This window comes from Zalophus californianus, chromosome 13 (assembly GCF_009762305.2).
Source record: "Zalophus californianus isolate mZalCal1 chromosome 13, mZalCal1.pri.v2, whole genome shotgun sequence".
NCBI lineage: Eukaryota > Metazoa > Chordata > Mammalia > Carnivora > Otariidae > Zalophus > Zalophus californianus.
In genome coordinates this window covers 31405565-31423379 of record NC_045607.1, presented here as the reverse complement: position 1 = coordinate 31423379, position 17815 = coordinate 31405565, and the positions used below count along the sequence as shown (strand labels likewise).

The window sequence follows — 17815 nt, the reverse complement described above, 5'->3', positions numbered from 1 at the left end:
CCTTATTTATTCATGTGCCACAGCTGTGCTGAGGCTGCATCACACAGAAGACTGCATCACACGAATGGCCTGTACTTGATGTAAGCGGTGCTCTATTGGTGGATACTGAGGTCATCTCCACTCTTTCACTATTTCAAACTGTGCTTCTGTGAATATCCTTGTATAGAAAACATCTCACACACGAGAGCAGGTCTGTGGGATATATGCCTGCAAGGGACCTGTCAAAGGGCAGATGCATGAATAATTTGGACAGATATTACTAAATTGTTCACTCTAAAGATTAAAGTAGCACATAGAGAGCCTGTCTCTCTGCATCCTTGCCAGCACAGTGTGTTATTAAACTTTCTGATCCTCATTAATCTGATCATTAAAGTACTCTCTTCATTCGTCTTAATTTGTATTTCTCTTAAATGAGTGAAGTTGAACATATTTCTGTATATTTAGGAGTATTAGTATTTCTTATTCTGGGGACTATCTTTTATCTTTGTTTTGGGGGTTTTTTGCCCTGCAAAATTTTGCTCTTTTTATATAGTTGGATTTATCATTCTTCTCTTATGGTTTGAGTTTTGTATCATTTTTATTAGAAAAGACCTTCCCGTCCCAATTTTTAAAAAAATCTTCCATGGTTTCTTCTAGTACTTTCATGGTTTCTTTTTCTATATTTAGGTCTTTGGTTCATCCAGAATTCATTTTGATATAAAATGTCATATAAGAATCTTTTTTTTCCCAGATGGCTATGCAGTTGTCCCAACACTATTTAATAATCTATGCTTTCTGATTTAAAGGGCCATCCTCATCATAGACTAAATCTCTCCATTTGGAGATGTATTTTTTTACTGCATAAGCATTAACTATCAGTAGTCCTGGGCTTAAACTATGAAACCCACAGGATATTATCCACAGTATTTTTTCAGATCAGAGTGGGGTATTATTTGGTACCCAGGGGAGAAGAAAAGTGACCATGTGTTCCTCCAGCCCCCAGTTTGTGAGCCAGCAAGCGAAGCTCAGGAATCATCATGGTCAGCAACACAAAGCACCTGACCCCGGCTCCACCCTTGTTTTGTCCCCTCAGAGAAAAAAGGAACAGCCCTGGCGCACAGAACATAGCCTTGCCTGAGGAACAGTCCCCATCCCAGAATGAGATTTCCTTCTGCTGCATAATATTGCCAGCTTAAGTGTACCTCAAATTACATTCCAACACTTAAAAAATACCTTCCTGCTTTAGGTACACTCCCCTGGACTATGCTTTGCTGGGCGAGCGCCATGAAGTGATCCAGTTCATGTTGGAGCACGGTGCCCTGTCCATCGCAGCCATACAAGACATCGCCGCCTTCAAAATCCAGGCGGTCTACAAAGGGTACAAGGTCAGAAAAGCTTTCCGGGACCGGAAAAATCTCCTCATGAAGCATGAACAGTTGAGGAAAGATGCCGCTGCCAAGTAAGTTGGAGCTGTGGGGATTGGAATCAGGGTGGAAGGGGGCAGGTGGGGAAGCAGCCAGGAGGGGCAGTCAGGAGAGGACCTGAAATAATGCTGATCCCTGGACCCATGTCACCTCCCCCTACTAATCACTGGGACTGCAGAGCCCAGCGGCCGCAGTGAAGGATGAAGACCTAATCTCTGCTCGGTGGCTGTTCCTCTAGGTTAGCCCTTGATGTTCCAATGGAGGGACATACTTCGGCCGGCCACAGCCACCCTGGCAAGGAGTGGGGGTGGGAGGGTACCTACAGGAAGCTGCAAGGACATACCTGCTCGCCCTCCTACCTTTCCTGCCCTTCCACAGGAAACTGACAGCAGTATCTAGCCTACTTCACTAGTAGTGTCTGGTTTTGATTTGATTAAAGCAACCAACTTGTGTGAATAACTTGCCCTCCCCACCTATTCCTTAACAAATCTGTTCTGACTAATGTAATTTATTCAAGAAATACTGACTGAATTCTTACAGTACATACAAAAGTCATGGCTGGAGCCTTTGAAGAAAATAGTGACTAAAAAAGCAAAGTGCTTGCTTCAAGGACCTCACACTTTTTTGGATAATGATACAGAATGTGTAAAATAATCATTTGTGCCTATTATATATACACTGTGATTATTTTACCATAAATGATTGATTTTTATTTATTTTTTTATTTTATTATGTTAATCACCATACATTACATCATTAGTTTTTGATGTAGTGTTCCATGATTCACTGTTTGCGTGTAACACCCAGTGCTCCATGCAGAACGTGCCCTTTTTAATACCCATCACCAGGCTAACCCATCCCCCCACCCCCCTCCCTTCTAGAACCCTCAGTTTGTTTCTCAGAGCCCATAGTCTCTTATGGTTCATCTCCTCCTCCGATTTCCCCCCCTTCATTTTTCCCTTCCTACTATCTTCTTTTTTTTAACATATAATGTATTATTTGTTTCAGAGGTACAGGTTTGTGATTCATCGGTCTTACACAATTCACAGCGCTCACCATAGCACATACCCTCCCCAATGTCTATCACCCAGTCACCCCATCCCTCCCAACCCCCACCACTCCAGCAACCCTCAGTAGGTTCCTGAGATTAAGAATTCCTCATATCAGTGAGGTCATATGATACGTGTCTTTCTCTGATTGACTTACTTCGCTCAGCATAATACCCTCCAGTCCCATCCACGTCGTTGCAAATGGCAAGATTTCATTCCTTTTGATGGCCGCATAATATTCCATTGTATATATATACCACATCTAAATGATTGATTTTTAGATTAGGTCTTGGTTTTCCTCGTGGATACCTTTGTTGGGTACTTTACTTATTTATTTACTTACTACTCCCTTACTTACTTTCATTTGCATTTATTCTCTGCAGAATTGACTCCTGGGCCATAAGTTTTTGTTTCTTTGGTTTCTTCTGGGGTATCTTTTTTTCTGTGCAACCTCCTCTTCTAGTTTAGGAACAATCTGCTCTTTTTCAGTCAGGATCATCTCGATGGTGGGCAGGGAGAGTGCATGTGTGGGTTAATCCGACCATGAGCCCTGTAAGTTCTGCACTGAATCTTGGGGGCTTTTTCACTGGGATGTGCTGCATGACCAGAGAATCTGCATCTAAACCCTTAAATTCAGCACGACTCTCTGCATTTTTAAGCATTTGCGGGAAAACTTCAGCACTCTCTTTGGGCCACCGACCCTGTGTGCAGCCCCACTGTTTGGCCCGGGGCACACCTACGAAGTCCACCATTGTCATGACAGAATGGCACACATGGCTTCTGCAAAGTGACATCCTTGCGGTACTTGGTAGCTTTTCGGGTATGCATACCCTTGATGGCATGGGCAGTTTCTCACATGTTCTTAAAGTGAACACGAAGATGTGAACCTCTTGATTTGCATGATTTTGGAGGGTTTTCTGGGTTGAGCGAATAGCGAACCATTTTCAGAGATCACCTCAGGCTGCTTAGGGGAAGAGGAAGAGCGGTGGCTCCTCGGAGAATTCATGAGAACTCCCGTTGGGTACTTTAAATAGCAGGAGAGTGTTGCACCAGTAGGCGTAAATACCAAAACCTCTGGTGAGACAACAGGAAGATTCTTGATGGGTAACTTCCTGGCTGTTCCTTGAATGTTTCCAAATCTTGAAACTTTCCACATCTTGCCCACAAGGGGGAAGCATCAGTGTAATAAATAATAATTTAAAATAATAATAAAAGCGGGGCGCCTGGGTGGCTCAGTTTGTTAAGTGACTGCCTTCGGCTCAGGTCATGATCCTGGAGTCCCAGGATCGAGTCCCGCATCGGACTCCCTGCTCGGCGGGGAGTCTGCTTCTCCCTCTGACCCTCTCCCCTCTCATGTGCTCTCTCGCTCTCTCTCTCTCTCTCAAATAAATAAATAAAATCTTAAAAAAAAAAAAATAAAATAAAATAATAATAAAAGGCAGGACAAACCATTTTAATGAGAAGTTAAATACCACTATGAACTGGGATCCTAACCATAATGGCATCGTTGGGTAGTTAAGACCAACAGGAAGACCTCAGTTTCTGTGAGTGAAGCTGCGGCAGTTTGTGGCATCCTAGGAAATTTGATCTTGCACTGTTCTCTTGATGAGGCTCTCTTCTCTTCACTTTTGCCAAGGAATCCAGTTTAACCTACAGCCTCTCTACGTGCCTCCTTTTCAGGCCTTATAAAAGTTCCCTGCACCCTTATAAAAGTAGAGACTACTCTACATGGGTATTACACATGGCTAATTATCCTGAGTTGCAAGTTAAATACTTTCTGGAAGGGCTGGACCATCGTTTAGCCTTCTCTCTGATGTTTTCATAAACTCCAATTTTAATGTGTGAGAATCTGTTTTCAGGATTTGAAGTCATACCTACCTGAATATGAGGTGGGACTCTACAAAGGCAACGTGACTGACTTTGTATGTCCCCCCAAAAAAGGAGCCTATTAGTCCAAATACATTCTACTTTGTTATTGTAGAGAGGGAGCCCTGGAGTCCCCAGACTCCCTTCCCAGCAGAAGAGAAGGTCTGTGGTGGAACACAGCATTTCTCTCTCTGGGTCTCGGTTTTTTCATCTGTGAGACGCGACAAGTTAGACCAGCTGACTCGTAGGCACTCTCCAGGTCTGTGGAAACCGCCGAATCTTCACTGTTAATGATCTCAGCCTCTCCCTCTTCTCCTTTGCCTGTGGTCCTGCCCAGAGGCCACATGCCCAGGGCTGAGAGTTTGGACAGGCTCTGCTGAGTCAGTGCAGAGCCGGGAACCAGGAATCCATTTGTCAGAAGATCTCCTCTACAGAGGAAGGGCTTTCACATCAGGACATGCCTAAAGAGGGTCTTATGATATTTTTTTCCTAACTAGGTCTTTTGTGACTCCCAGCCGTGACGGCTTGAAAGGGCGAGGGGATGCCTGAGCCATCTAGTCCCCCGCCACCCCCCATTAGTTGTTATCCTGGTTAGCGTCACTGTCGTGGAAGGTGCTGCCTCCTTGTTCTTAGTGCTTAGTTTCTGAAGCTCATTTTTAAAAACCCTTTCACATGGGAGCTGTGCTTACTGTGATAATGTCTGAGATAGCCCGAACTGGGAACTTATAATCTCCCTTCCTTTTTCTCGGTCACAGTCTTTCCTTTATCAGGTGTCATTATTGGAAGTAAACAAATTTCTGACAATCTAGCCATCACCTCCTACAGTCCTTGTGGCATAGAGCTCCAAGGGAAATATTTAAATAGAAAAGAAACTGATTTCATTTAATTTTATTTCTCAAAAGTTATTTCTCAAGATCTGAGTCAGTGTTTAATTTTGGCTTTGGTTTTTGCTTTAAGGAACAAAAATCAGAATGTTAACTTCAGTCTTTGCTGCTGCCACCTCCCTGGCCAAGGCGACGCAGGCGCATCCCATCACCCGGGTGTACCTTTGCCGGCGGAGCATGTTAGGATGGCAAGGATCACCTTCCTTAAAGCAACAATGTGAAGGGAACTTATTAAACTTCAAATGACTTCTAATTTACTGATAGAGAAAATGAGAGCGAGAGAGCGAAGTTTTAGTCATTTTCCAAGGCATGTTTTTTAGAAAATACCATTTAAGAAATAGCTAGAATCCACTTAAAAGGACTTTATAACTCACGCCGCACCACCTGTGTTGTTGCCAAAATGAACATTTCTGTCTTCGACCTGCCACAGCACACGGCTGAATGCTCATGAGACAAAACTGTATTTATGTTGCTCACTCTTCTCCCCGGAAGCTTCCTTCTTGCCGGGTTTCTATTTCACTCTCGAATCTCAGCTCTCTTCTGCCTCTTCTTTCTCACGTCTTCTTAATCACACCACCTCCTCGCTGAGGTCGGCTCTGCAGACTCCTCCTTAGACTTCTCCTCATGCTCGACTCTTTTCCACTGGAAGGGTATCTACTCTGGAAACTTGAGTGACTTCACCTCTGTAGACAGTCCATCACCCGATCTCACATCCTGACCTCCTGGAACTCTGATTCCACATCATCAGTTGCCTACTGGGCATTTCCCCTTTGCTGTCCTTTTGTGACTTGCCAACACTTTCCATTTGTGTGTCCTATTGTCACTGTCACCTCAGACTCACCGTGAAACCGGCAACTCCCCACCACAGCTGGTCTCTCTTCTCGCCTCCTTATTTCCCTGTGGCTGCTGCCACCATTGATTCTGTGAATTCATCTTGAAATGTGCTCTTGCCTCCATCTTCAGTCCCGCTGCTGTGTGCCAACCATCACTCTTGAATCCCACCCATGGTGCCACAGGGCACCCTTCACCATTCTGCTTCCACTTTTATCTCCAAGGCCCAATTCTCTGCACTACTACCTCCTTCCCCCACCCTCATGCGTGAGGGCTCAGCCATCCTGAACTTGCCTCACTTCCTCCCATTTCACTTTCCAGAACTTTCTGTGCTCTGGGAACCATGAGCTGCTTCCCGGCTACAGTATGAGATTGCATGGGTCTCCCAGAGGCATATAATCAAGTCCAGTTTGGGTCACCCAGTTCAAACTCTTGTGATGCCATAGTCCCTTCTAAGGAGGTTGTTCTGTGTCCTCAAAAAGTCGAGTGACAAAGTATTCAAGCATCACATTCCAGTCATGGACAGTTCTATCTGGCAGAAGTTCTTTTCTACCTTTTGGTCTTGAGATACCCCTTGTAGCAAAAGAGAAAAATCTAAACCCTCTTCCATAAACCAATTTTCCGATCATTAGAGTGGGCACCCCCACTCCTACCCCAAGTCTCCTTTTCTCTTTATAACAGATCCAGTTGCAGCCCGTTTCCCTGAACATCCTCAGTCTGTCATTGAGTTTCTGCAGCGTTGATCCAGGGGCCTGACTCTCCTGCTCATACTGCAGTCTGACCCATGGGGAACCACTCCCAGGATTCTACTCCATGCCATCCCACTTCTCCGGGCCTCAGTTTCCCATTAATAAGATGAAAAGATTTCTTAATCCAGGATGGTCTTTGGGGCCCCATGAATACCCTGAAACTAAATGCAGTGGTTTGTATATCATGAACATATATACATTTTGGGCAGTAAAGATCTATGTATTTTTTATCACAATCTCAAAGAAGGTCCATGAGTCACAAAGAGATTTTTAAAAACCATTTGACTAAATGACACCTGAGCTCCCCCACCTGCCCAGCTCTAACATTCTATAAGTCAAAGGTTCTAAGACACATGACATTTTCTTATTCCCTCGAGAGGAAGTCAGAGCCCAGATATTCCTCAGCCTGTTATTCAGCGATAATGAAGAGACAGAATCTCACAGCCCCTCCACATGCGGTGCAATACCAACTGAAAAGGTTAGAGCAGAACCTTTACTGTCTTGTGAGGTAATCAGTTTCCTCTCATTGGAAATGTTCCAGCCGAAATGGAATTTTCATCTCTCCAGGATAGTATAGAAGGAATTTTTTTTTTAATTATATAAAGAACTAGTCTTTGAGATCTCTTCTGAGTCCGAGATTCTGTGAGAGCTAGATTGCATGTCCTTGCTCTTGCCTCTGCCTCAACCAACCCATCAGTTCCCTCTTTCTCACTTTGACCTTCTTTCTAGGTGGTTTTTTTTTTCTTCCACTGTAGTGACTGCCTCCCAGATCCCCCATAGCTCTGTGTAGATACCTCTATGTTAGCCCCTATCACATCTAGAACCCATCACATTCAGAACTATGGGAGTGAATGAGGGGGTCTGAGGGGGTCTGACTCCCCAAGAGATTGTCAATTCCTTGGGAACAGGGGTTCTATTGTGTGTCTCCATTATCTCCAATGTCTTAAAATACCTGATGTTTAATAAGCATTTATCATAAATGTTCAGTCACTGCCCCTACAATGAGTATGAAACCTTACATGAGTCATTTTTCACTCTAGGCCTTAGTTTTCCCCCTCACCCAAGTGGGAGGCTTGGGCCACATACTCTCTTTGGTCCCCTTCAATTCTGTGAATCTCTGTAAATGTACCACTTCAATTTGTTTGCCTTACTCAGGCAGGAAATACATTTATGTTCCATTTATCCTCACAACACACACTGGTGCTTCTAGATTTGTGCATTTGGTTTCCTAGCTCCCTCCATATTTATCATGAGCAAATTACCATTTGACAGGTTTATGATAGTTCTTTATTCTGATTTTTAAAAGAAGTGTAAGAGCAAAAGGTTGACCACTGCATTTACTTGAACACGAGACCCGCACTTTGTGGCTTCCATAGAGAGTTGTATATGCCCAGTTTTGACAAGAAGAAAATTCTGTCCGACACTGCAGAAACAAGCAGGCTCTTTCCCATTCCAGTGCAGTATGGAAGTCTCCATGGCCATGAATGCGGGACCTACGACAGGTCGGAGAGATATGATGAAAATGGCTCTCACGGGGCGCCTGGGTGGCTCAGTCAGTTAATGTCTGCCTTCGGCTCAGGTGTTGATCTCAGGGTCCTGGGATCGAGCCCCACATCAGGCTCCCTGCTCCGCAGGAAGCCTGCTCCACCCTCTCCCCGTGCCCCTCCTCCTGCTTGTGCATGCTCTCTGTCACTCTCTCAAATAAATAAATAAAATCTTAAAAATCCTAATAATAAAATGGCTCTTACAGAAAAGGGAGTTGTGTGGTTTCAACAATGAGCATTTCTGAAATTATCATTAGGCCCAGCCCTTTAGCTCTTAGACTGCATGGCACTCATGCCAAACATTGATTTCTTCACTTCTAACCAGATTCTGTCACAGGGAAGCTTTATCTTAACAGTTTTACATAAAAGTAATAGTGATCAGTTATATTTATTATATATTATTATATTATTATATATAATATTATTATATATTATAGTGCTTTACAGCTTACAAAGTTCTTATGTGTTAATTCATCAAATCTACCCAATCATTTGGTAAGGTAGACAGGGCAGTTATCCTTAATCTCATTTCACAGATGGGGTTTCACAGAGGTTAACTTTCCTGAAATCACAGCTCGTAAGGGAGAAAGACAGCACAGGAATCTCAACCCTACCCTGAGCCAGGGTTCCTACCAGCTATACTAATGCTGGAGGCTGTCTCCAGCTGCTAGCCCCCATCTTGATAGGCCAGCATGGAACAGCCCTTCTTCTTTTTTTTAATTTTTTATTTTCTTTTACTTCTGCCCATAGGTATAACCAGAACCAGGCCCCTATAGTCAGTTTTTCTCTTACTGCAGCGCTCCTTCAGTTGTTCCAGTTTTGTTTCCAGGAACTGTTGGAAGAGTGGTGCCAAGCCACCATCATCCATTCTGCAGCACAGTTTAATAAAAAATCTTCCTATTACTCTCAAAGCTAACTAACATGGCAGAGTGCACCAAGTTCCTCCTACATTTTTGAGAAAAGTAAGAAAATTAGTTGGTTCCAAGCCTACACCAAGACTATAAACAAGAACGTCATGAGGGCAAAGCCCAGTGAAATTGGTACAACAGGACCTGCTAAGTAGACGTCCCTTTTCTATGAGAGCCATTTTAATCGCATCTTTCAAATCTCTCTGAGGTCCCGCTTTCATAGCAATGGCAACTTGAATACTCCTCTGCAATGGGAAAGAGCCTGCTTCTTTCTGCAGTCTCTGACAGAATTAATTTCTTCTTGTCAAAACTGGGCAAATACAACTCTCTATGGAAGCCACATCGGAGAGTAGAAAACAGCATCACCTTCCAGGACTCACACTGTCCGGGCCCAGGGGCAGGTCTGTGCCACATTGTGCAAACAAACACACCCAGTCTGGAGATGCTGAAGCCACTGGATGTTCAAGTCATTTAAATTATAGCCCTTGATCTGACTCTGCACATCAAGCAATCTTTTTTTTAAAAGATTTTATTTATTTTTGTGAGAGAGAGAGCATGAGCGGTAGGGAGGGGCAAAGGGAGAAGTAGACTCCCCAGTGAGCAGGGAGTGGGACACAGGATTCAATCCCAGGACCCTGGGATCATGACCCAAGCAGAAGGCAGACGCTTAACCGACTGAGCCACCCAGGCGCCCCCAAGCAAACTTTTGATCACTGGGTTTCTTTGTTTATTTTTTGTTTTTTGAAGATTTTATTTATTTTTGACAGAGAGAGAGAGCACAAGCAGGGGGAACAGCAGAGAGAGAGGGAGAAGCAGACTCCCTGCTGAGCAGGGAGCCCGATGCTGGGCTCGATCCCAGGACCCTGAGATCATGACCTGAGCCGAAGGCAGACGCTTAATGACTGAGCCACCCAGGCGCCCCTTGATCACTGAAGTTTCTTATTGACCCATTTCTGCAGTTGTCATCTAGGCTGCTCATTTATAGAAATATCCATCCTTGGGACTCAGGTCTGGTTTTTGGGGGACCCCAGGCCATGTCGCTGCCTCCTGGTGGCCCTTCAGAGATCTGCAGGAGCAATGTGGCCCTTACATCTTTTCTCCCTAGGTAATACACCCTAGGGTAATACAGCCCACAGTTTGGAGGCTTTCTTTGCTCTGTGATGCACAGGACCTGAAATGGACATTGTCAAGGACCTCATCTTCAGTTGACTTTCTCACTTTTTTATACCGTGATCCTCTGCAGAGATGCAAAGCTTGTTCCAGAAAAGACAGTACATAAAAATAAAAAATCTTTAAAAAAAAAAAAAAGGGGGCACCTGGGTGGCTCAGATGGTTAAGCATCTGCCTTCAGCTCAGGTATGATCCTAGAGTCCTGGGATCGAGCCCCACATCGGGCTCCCTGCTGAACAGGGAGCCTTCTCCTCCCTCTCCCTCTCCCTGCCACTCCCCCTGCTTGTACTCTCTCCCTGTCTAATAAAAAAATAAAAAATCTTTCAAAAAAAGGAAAAAAAAAGACAAGACAGTACAAACCAGACTAATTGGCAGCCCATCAAAAACTGTTGTCAATTTCCCTTAAGATAATAGAAAAAAAGAGAGGACAAGGCATTAAGATTCCGCCACATTAGGAAATTTCCTGCTAAAATGTTATTTGCTGTGTGTAGACAGGATTTTTTTTTTCTCTTTAATTTTTCATATAAACTAGAATAGCATTGGTTCTTTCTCTGGTATTTATTTCCCAAACTTGACAAAAATAGGTCAAGTTTATAACATAACCCCCATGAAGATTACTAGATCTTCAACATTCTGTAGGAAATTAGTTGGAGAAAAAAAACACTTAAATTTCAGGGCAATTACTGAGTCTAAGAGTTTAGAACTAAAAGGTACCTCCAAAGCGTTTGAAATGCTGTTAATGGCTACTCTGAAGTGATAATACCAGTTTCTTCATATGACCCAATTCTTTCTTTTTTTTCTTTCTTTCTCTTTTTCTTTCTTTCTTTCTTTTTCTTTCTTTCTCTTTTTCTTTCTTTCTTTCTTTCTTTCTTTCTTTCTTTCTTTTTTTTAGAAGTGGAAGTGGAGGTGGGAGAGGAGCAGGGGCAGAGGAAGAGGGAGAATCTCAAGCAGCCTGCACGCCCAGCACAGAGCCAGTGTAGGGCTCAGTCTCATGACCCTGGGATTATGACCTGAGCCAAGATCATGATCTGAGTCGAAATCAAGAGTTGGACACTTAGCCAGCTGAGCCACACAGGCGCCCCTGCGTGACCCAATTCATTTTTTAAATGATAGAAAAATATTAAATGAAATCTTAAAAAAACGACTCTGTCACTGAGGTCAATTGTACAGGGAAGGGTGAAGAGCTGAGGTCTAGCTCAGCGCTCTGTAGTTTACCATGTAGTCATGGGTAAGTCACTTATCTCTTTGCCTCAGTTTCCTTATCTACCAAATAAAAGTGAGTAAAAGATTCCTTTGTACTCAGACCATGAGGAGTGGAGCTGGACCTTATTCCCCAGGGACACATACACAAAGGCTCACGTTCTGCTCTTGGGCTGTAGCGCACGCAGGTGTGTGTGTGTGTGTGTGTGTGTGTGTGTGTGTGTGTGTGTGTGTGTGTGTGTGTGTGTGTGTGTGTGTGTGTGTGTGTGTCTGTGTCTGTGTGTGTGTGTTGCTGTTGTTTTAAGGCAGCAATATGTAAATAAGATGCAGGTTATGCATAGTTCCGGTTCTGATCCCACCCACTTTTCCGCAATGAACACTACTTTTACATAAAGAGACACAGCTCTGGAGAACTGCACAGTTGTGGGCCACGGGCCACCCAAAGATTTTTTTTTTTAAGCGCATCAATTTTTTAAACACTAATTTATTTCTATTCATAGGATCTAATATATATTCTGATCATTACGTTCTTCCTTCCAAATCTGCTTTACTTAGTTCTACCAAACTGAAAAAAACACCTTCCTGCAAACTTCCCCTTCCAAAGAAGCCTTCAGAAGACAGAGCGCCCTTGCTCCGTGGACATCCTGATCACTCTAAAAGGCTGGGTGCCCTGTTGGTCCTGTGGCTGCCTCCGTTGGAGGCCCAGAAAGGTCTGCAGTAACAGGGTTTGCCCAGGAACCTGATTGGAAGCAGCTTCTTGGAATTGAAAAGGAAAGCTGTTTGGTTTCCCAAAAGAGAGAGAAATGACCACTCGAATAACAAAGTCTAACTTATCACCTCTGAGCCCTTCTTAATGGCAGCGAGATCCATGTAGATGCCAAGCCAGACAACTGCACGTGTGTGTCTGTCTAAAGGACCAATATTCTCTTAAAGCAGTTCTCTTCATCAGTGCTCGTAAAAAGAGCAGCCATCCCCCTGCCTGCCAGGAGCAAGGCTGTTCGATCAATTAGCGGCACTTCAGCCACCCAGATGCTTCCACTTCTTCCGAAAAGCAGCCTTCTCCCAGACAGCTCACACTGAAATGGCACCTACTGGCCTCCATATGACTCTCAGGCACTGATGATGACAGGCTGTCCAGCTAGCCTGTCGATTGCAGTGCTGCACGCTCAGGTGTCAGCACTCGGCAAAGTGTGTGACAAAACCAGAGTCAGATGAATCAGGACTTAGCACAACCCATCTGGCCACTCTTGCTAGGAATGGGACTTAGTGGGAAACGATGAGATAAGCAAGCTTGGGCCCCAGATCAGGAGCTTCACCACGGGACAAAAGACCTTCCGAAGGGGAAGTTAGGTTGACAAGGCTTTATATCAAAGTATAACCTAGGTATCTGTCATCTGGGTCTTCTCTGTCCGTTGAGATCTAAATAAACATTGCCTCAAATCACACAGCCTGTGAAAATCTGAATTCTGTGACTTCTTGGAGGCTTAGGGTCTCTGCCTCACTCTTGTTTCTTGCTTCCCTGTCTGGTATCTTAGCTCTGTAGCTTGTAAGGTTGCTTATAAAATAGCACATAGGAGCCTGGTAGACCTTACCAAAAGTTGGTGTCATTGAGGAGAATTGCATTTCATATCCCTTCACGGCATAGTTAACGGTCCATATGAAGAGCACCTGGGTGGCTCAGTCGGTTAAGTGTCCCGACTCAGTATCAGCTCGGGTTATGATCTCAGGGTCTCAAGATCTAGCCCCGCATTGAGGGTGGAGCCTGCTTAAGATTCTCTCTCTCTCTCCCTCTGTGCCCCCCTCCCTGCACCCACTCTCTCTAAAATACAAAACAAACAAAAAACAGTCCATATGAAACTTTTCTTTTGTCTTAAGCCTTGCTACTCAAGGTGGTTCAGAGGACCAGCAACACCTCCATAACCTGGGTGCTTGTTAGAAATGCAGAATCCTGGGCGCCTGGGTGGCTCAGTTGGTTAAGCGACTGCCTTCGGCTCAGGTCATGATCCCGGAGTCCCGGGATCGAGTCCCACATCGGGCTCCCTGCTCAGCGGGGAGTCTGCTTCTCCCTCTGACCCTCTTCCCTCTCGTGCTCTCTCTCTCTCTCTCAAATAAATAAATAAAATCTTAAAAAAAAAAAAAGAAATGCAGAATCTTGAGGCCCATCCCACACTTGCTAAATCAAAATCTAGATTTTAATGAGATCTCAGGAGACTCTGTTCGTTCAAGTGTGAGGAGCACAGACCTAAAGTCCTTGGCTATCAGCTCCGCATGGAGGGTTCTCTTTGGCCTGGCCCTTGCTATACACAATACCCAGCCTTTCATCTTCTCTTTCTTCCCCCTCCTTTCTCTCTGGCTCTTTCATCTCCTCCCTCCCTGTCAGGAGCCTCAAACACATTCCCTTTTCATCAGGCGCAGCACTCCCCTCCTCAGGGCCAATCGCCACATAGGCCCTGAAGGTCTCACCAGCCATCAGCCTTCCATTCTGTTCCCAAGCTGATTAAAATGTTTTTCTAAACAAGCCCCCCCCCGCCCAAGAGGGACTCTGATACCAGCTATTACAATAAAAGAAACCTATCTCGTTACAAAAGATACCCCAGATTTTATAAAGACATCTGGCTTCCAAACAGAACCCTAAATCAATTCCAGGTTATAGACTATCATACAAGTGTTAGACCTGGGGAAACTGAGTCTCCAACAGGAAAGTAATTGGCTCGGTATCACTTTGTAGTTCTTGGCAGGGGCAGGAATAGAAAAGTTCTTATACTTCCCAGTGTGGGCTTCTCTCCACTATGGACCTGATCATTCTACTTTAAGCCGAACCTTTATGTGGCCCCCTGCTTCTCTTCCTGCGCGGTAACTGGGTCACCTGAGCTGCACGTATGCATGGGGTATGCATGGGGCGCCTGCTGTTAAGTGTCCCGACTCGGTATCAGCTCGGGTTATGATCTCAGGGTCTCAAGATTTAGCCCCGCATTGAGGGTGCAGCCTGCTTAAGATTCTCTGTTCGAAGATGAGAAGAGGCAAACAGAGCCCGTTTTCCCACGCCCTGTGCCTTTGCCCAAACTGCTCCCCACACTGACGTCTTCATTCCCACCGCATCTGCCTGGCAAACCTCTCCACATCTTTGAGAATCAGCAGCTGGGAGCTTCTGGACTCCTCCAGACAACATTAATCACTACCCGCTCTGTGCAAGCTAACAAGTGTAACATTTCTCCCATCGTTTGTTAGGCCCTTCTTTCCTAGCTGTCTCCTCCAAAATCAAGTCTCCTCCAGGGAGGGGTATACTCTGTGACCCTCGGGGCCCAGCACAGGAGAGGCTCAGTAAATGTTCTTTTTCTTCCCCCTTTCTTTCCCTTGGAAATCCCTAGCAATTAATGCTATTGGTCAAACAGATCTTGTCCTGAACTCAGCCCCTTCGTCCTCAAGCAACTTGCCCCTTTCTGGACCTGGGCTGCCTCAGACCCATCCTCCTCTGCCTCCCACTGCCACTCATTCCTCGGCCTGGCCTCTCCTGGCCAGCCCCCTTCTAGTCCGTTGCTCTCCACAGGGGCCAGTCTCGCCACCAGGACTTGTGTATGACTTTTTGAAAATCATCCTACCTTCTGGACCTCATCTACAAAATGAGTGGGTTTGCCTCATTAGCCGGGTTGCAACTCACAGGCGTGTTATTATCCGCTGTGAGGTCCTTTGTAAGTAATTGTTTCATATAAATCATAAGGCTTGCCATGGTCTTTTTTAATAAATAGAGAAGATTAAGGGTTGTCCCTGTGACTGGCATGCTCAGTTGCATTCTGATGTGCTTTCTGGAATAGGAGAAAAAGGCGTGTAGCTGCAGTGATCCCACACAGGCTTGGGCACACAACACCTTAGGATTGTGTCCTGCCTCACAGAGTTTTCCATCATGTGTGTCCAAACTGGGCAAAGTCTGATCTGTAAAATTCTTTTCAGCTCCATCATCTTTTGAGCTATAAGGTCTGGAGAAAAGACCAAAAATTGTGAAATTGTGGAAACTGAATTTCCAAGCCCCTCCTGTGATGTGGTAGCTCCTTATAACATTTAAATCTCACTCAGGAACATTTGAATGGGTAATAGTCTTTTAATTTTTTCCTCTGCCTCCTTGGCTTTCCTTCCAGGAAACGAGAGGAAGAAAACAAACGAAGGGAGGCAGAACAGCAGAAGAGAAGGCCGAGCCCAGATTCCTGCAGACCCCAAGCCCTTCCCTGTCTGCCCAACACCCAGGCTGAGCCCCATGGGCAGAGCTGGGCCCCCAGCAAACAGCCTCCCACCGGCGACACAGCCCAGGACCCTGAGGGGGGAGCCTGTGGAGGATCTCCAGGCAGAGCCCCCCAGAATCTGCAGCATCTTTCCCCAGATGTGCAGGGAACAGACCCCAGAAAGCCAAACGGTACGTGTATTGCCTTTGTTACTTGATGCCATCCCACGGACTGTGGGCTCTCTTGATTGGTGTATTTAGTCCATTTACATTTAAGGTAATTATGTTAACACCGAAGACTGCCATTTTATTATTTATTTCTATTTATTTCCTCTGGTTCTCATCCCTGTTTTTCATTGTTGTTGTTTTTGTTTTTGTTCTTTTTAAGATTTTATTTATTTATTTGACAGAGAGACACAGCGAGAGAGAGAACACAAGCAGGGGGAGTGGGAGAGGGAGAAGCAGGCCTCCCGCGGAGCAGGGAGCCCGATGCGGGGCTTGATCCCAGGACCCTGGGATCATGACCCGAGCCGAAGGCAGACACTTCACGACTGAGCCACCCAGGCGCCCCCTCATCCTTGGTTTTTTTTTTTTTTTTAATTTTTTCCCCTTCCTGTAGGGTACTTGAACATCTTTTAGGGTTCCATCTTGATTGACTGATAGTGGTTTTGAGTGTATCTCTTTCCTCAGCTTTTGTGGTGGTTGCTGTGAGTATTACCATATACTTATATGTATAATGTGTATATAAGTTATAAGGGACTTCTTATAACTAGTACCAACATTTTACCACTTTACACTTGATCTTAGCCAAAAGGCCGAGAAGCGATAACATTTTACCACTTTGAGTGAAATGTGGAAACCTCACTTCCATTTAGGTACCTTGACCTTCCCCATTTTTAAATATCATTGATTAGGTACCAATCAATTGGGTACCAATATAATTTATAATTATAATTATAAATTTTGTTTCAATCATCAAATATAATTTATAAACACCATGAGGAAAAGGATCGTCTCTTCTATGTACCCATAGTTCCATTTTTCTCTTGTTCTGTCCTCCTTCCCAGGGCACTAGATTCCCTCTTTTATCATTTTCTTTCTGTTTGAAGAAACTTCTTTGGCCAGTATTTAGAGTAGCTCCACTAGCCACAAATTCTATAAGTTTTCCTTTGTCTGAGAATGTTTTTTTCTTTTTTAAAGATTTTATTTATTTATTTGCCAGAGAGAGAGAAAGAGGGAACACAAGCAGGTGGAGAGGCAGAGGGAGGAGCAGACTCCCCACCGAGCAGGGAGCCCGATGCGGGGCTCGATCCCAGGACCCTGGGATCATGACCTGAGCCAAAGGCAGTCGTTTAACTGACTGAGCCACCCAGGCGCCCCTGCCTGAGAATGTTTTGACTTCATTCCAGAAGAGTTGATAAACCAGATCCAGAATGCACACTTAGCAGGTCTTTCCTACCCACACTTGAAAGAGGCTGTGCCACTTTTGGCTTCCATGGTTTCAGACGAGAAATCCACTGTCGATCAAATTGGTGTTCCTCAGTAATGCTTCTATGTAACATGCCACTGCTCTCTGGCTGCTTTCAAGATTTTTCTTTATCTTTGATTTTCAGTAGTTTAACATGATGTGTCTTGGTATGGATTCTTGGAATTTATCCTATTTGGATTTTGCTTAGTATGTTGGGGATCCCCAAGACTCCCCCCGCAAAGTTTAGTAATTTGCTAAGAGTACTCACAAGACTCACCATATATTTGTATTCACAGCTAGGATCTTTTATAACAAAGGGATGCAAATCAAGATCAACAAAGGGAAGAGGCACATGGAGCAAAGTCTGGAAGAAACCAGATGCAAATTTCCAAGAGTCTTCTCCCAGTGGAATCACACAAGACATGATGAATTCCTCCAGCAATGAATTTTTTTTCCATTTGTTTTGCTTTATTTTTTTATTAACATATAACGTATTATTTGTTTCAGGGGTACAGGTCTGTGATTCATCA

At 44.6% G+C, this 17815-nt stretch overlaps 1 protein-coding gene across 4 annotated transcripts in view; it reads left to right on the top strand.

Annotated features, from left to right (window-relative positions):
• INVS (inversin) overlaps positions 1-17815 on the top strand; it is a 161885-nt gene that overhangs the window by 112841 nt on the left and 31229 nt on the right. For all 4 annotated transcript variants that reach the window (XM_027615153.2, XM_027615150.2, XM_027615151.2 and 1 more), the window contains 2 exons: positions 1226-1438; positions 15738-16009. In XM_027615153.2, the coding sequence (XP_027470954.1) occupies positions 1226-1438; positions 15738-16009 (485 nt within the window). The remainder of the gene's footprint in view (positions 1-1225; positions 1439-15737; positions 16010-17815) is intronic.